Raw genomic sequence first — 3,208 nt, forward strand, 5'->3', positions numbered from 1 at the left:
GTAACTATACCTGACGTTGTAGTAAGGTGGTATGATTATACAGTCGAGGGCCTCGTAAGCTACAGTACAGTACAGCCAGAATCATATCATATTCATCACGTCCCCTTCCTTTCCCTACCTCCTCCTCCTTTCCCTCTCTCCTCCTCCTCCTCTCCCTCTCTCCCACACAGAACTCCTATCTGAGCAAGCTGGCAGAGATTCAACAGGCCCTGCAGACGTCAGAGTTCTTTAAGAGACACGAGGTGAGAAGGAGAAGAGCTGCTTTAGATTCACCCAAACCTGTTTCAATGTGTAATCCTATTTTTAGATAGATACCAGGTTTTTGTGAGGCACTGTACATATCAGTGAAGGACATGTTCCAGAGGGAATGACTGTACTGTGCCTGTGTTGATACTTACTGTAATGTGTCACCAGTGAATGGCCCACACAAGTCACTTTGACGTTTTTTTAGCGAATGAATTACATCCTGGTGCTGCACAATGATATAGCACAATGATTCATGAATGCATTAATTTAGGTCAAAGTAGGTGTATTTTGGGCGATACATTATTTTTTCTTAGCTCCTCTTAAAACAACTTCCCACATGCTGTGACTTATGGCATTTCATACAGATCAGTGCTCCGAAGCGTGACGTGGCAAACCTGTTTGTAAAATTACTTCCTTTTTTTTGTCAAACAACCTTTCAACACCTTTGTTTGAGAATTGCTCCTAGCTATACTTTCCCAAATAGCTCTGTGAATGACTAATGTCACCACTCTGTGATTACGTTCTTTGGCAGGTAATGAACTCAGTTACTAAACCCCGCCTCTCTTTTATCTCCCAGGTCATTGGTAGTTCCCTCCTCTTCATCCACGACCACACTGAGCGCGCTCAGGTCTGGCTTATCGACTTTGGCAAGACTACGGCGCTGGCGGAGGGCCAGACACTGGATCACTGTGTTCCCTGGCAGGAGGGAAACCGCGAGGACGGGTACCTCTGGGGACTGGACAACCTCATACACACTCTGGACTCTGTGGACGCTGGACCAACTGACTCTGTGGACACTGGGAGAACTGACTCTGTAATTAGTGAACAGTGAAAGAACGAGTGAATCAACAAGTGAACGAACTGATGCTAAAGCAACCTGAGAGAAAGATGGATGAAGAGAGATGGACAGAGAGAGATTGAGAGAGATGGAGAGAGAGAGAGAGAGAGAGAGAGAGAGAAAGAGATGGACTCGACAGAACATCACAGAGAAGGGATTCTGGCTGTAGACGACCCTGACAACAGAATACAGTTCTCATTGCTCCCTAAGAACCCCTACGTATAACTCTCAATAACACTTACAGCTTGACCACTGTATCTAATAGCACAACCAATGTCCCAGAGGAGGCCTTGGGGGGAAATGAATGACCATTAAGCAGAAAGAGAAGAGTTGTCTGTGCCAGCTGAACAAAGTATATGATGTTTGTTTTAACGGATGGCATATGAATGGTTAAAATGTTGTTGTTCTACCTAAAAGCTTTGATTGAAGTGTCTTGTATCCTCAACATTGTCATACAGTATAATACATCTGATGCAGTATTGCAACTGCATAGTATTACACTGGAGCCTGACACACACACACACACACACACACACACACACACACACACACACACACAATGTTTCAATGTATGCAGTATGTACATCATTAACTGATTGATTGACATTTAATTTCTTTAATCAAGCATGTACCAAGTTAGTTTTATTCAAACCGTGTTATGTTCAATATTGAACATTCTGTATTACAGTTACAATGTACATCCTGTAGGGCAGTAAGTTGTTTTGGGTCAAATCATTTTCTTATGGCGAAATTGTGAAGGTCAGACAGAGGATCTTGTTTCCATAGTCCATGTGACTAACCTCCCTGTAAAACACTATTGACCTGGTCCCAGTGTTACAATAGCAACGGTTGTGAACTGGGATTTCTCCTAATAAAAACATTACCTGTGGGTTTTGTTCAGAGAACGATGCATTCTCACACCGTCTGGATACTCAAGACAAGGGAGATCAATATATATTCATTTATTTGGGGTAGAGGTACATGAGAACAAGTATGTTGCATAGAATTTATAGCATTTGTTCAGTAGTGTGTGGAGACACAACAACTTGGATCAGACAAACCGATGAGGGAACTGATGCAACAAAATAATATTTTAGCTAAAATAACATGAAAAGAAATACAGTTGTGTTTTTTTACCCGTCAACAGAAAAGGTAGGAGATTGTATCTTACTTGGTAGAGTCAGGGTAGGGGGGAGGGATTCTCAGTGTGAAATATATGAGCGGCTATGCTTCCCAACAGAAACACCAACCGTCAAGGTAATGATGGCGCTACATTTGGTCTTAGCAGTATTTATCATGACTGTGGTCAGTGGTGTGCATCTTCAAGTACGTTTACTAAACTCTGACTGCGTGTCAAACACAGGTATGGAAACTGGAAATCCTACTACAATGACTGGTTAAACTAGAGAAATGAGTGTGAGCTACACTTGCTCGCTGAAAAGTGCATCATGGAACAAAAGATCATTATCATGAAGATCTACTATCTTAAAGACAAACTTTCAGAATGTCAGTCTGGAATAAAAGCCCACATGTACAGTATAGTTTAAAACAAAAACCTCAAACAACAATAATGTTCTCTTTTAACATAAATACCGAGAGATACAAATAAAAGTACAAACGGCAAGCCCACAACTGAAATGCAGTACCACCAGCTCAATGGACTGTTTGGTATTCCAGATGTGAATGCTGCCCCCTGCTGACTATATAGAGGTACTGCAGAGCACGACATCACAAACCTGAAGTGCTACAGCAGAACCCAATGGCAGTGATCAACTATAATACGACCCATAATGAAAACATACACAACAGACATCCACTTCATAAATGAACAAAAGTAAAATAACTATGCTACTAATGTAATGAGTTAGTACAGTTGAAGGGAATTCTACAAACAATGTCATTATTATCAGCATTGAATAGAATAGAATTCAGTAGTATTGACAATTCATGTAAACGTTGGGAAAACAATGAAACAGATCTTCTATCATCTGCAGCTCGACTCCTCTCTCTGCTCTTGCCTTCCTTTCTTTGAAACCTTTTTCAGTAAAATGTGGATGAAGGAAATTGTAACCAGTGAAGGACAATATTGACAAGAGAATGTTCACTTTAGGACTAAATGCAGAG

General features: G+C 41.2%; 1 protein-coding gene across 1 annotated transcript in view; it reads left to right on the plus strand.

Annotated features, from left to right (window-relative positions):
- The window catches only part of itpka (inositol-trisphosphate 3-kinase A), a 13,033-nt gene extending 11,066 nt beyond the window's left edge, over window positions 1-1,967 (plus strand). The window contains exons 6-7 of the mRNA XM_083683575.1: window positions 171-242; window positions 824-1,967. Coding sequence (XP_083539701.1) covers window positions 171-242; window positions 824-1,078 — 327 coding nt within the window. The 3' untranslated portion in view covers window positions 1,079-1,967. The remainder of the gene's footprint in view (window positions 1-170; window positions 243-823) is intronic.
- Window positions 1,968-3,208: the final 1,241 nt, after the last annotated feature.

This window comes from Argentina silus, assembly GCF_951799395.1.
Source record: "Argentina silus genome assembly, chromosome: 13".
Taxonomy (NCBI): domain Eukaryota; kingdom Metazoa; phylum Chordata; class Actinopteri; order Argentiniformes; family Argentinidae; genus Argentina; species Argentina silus.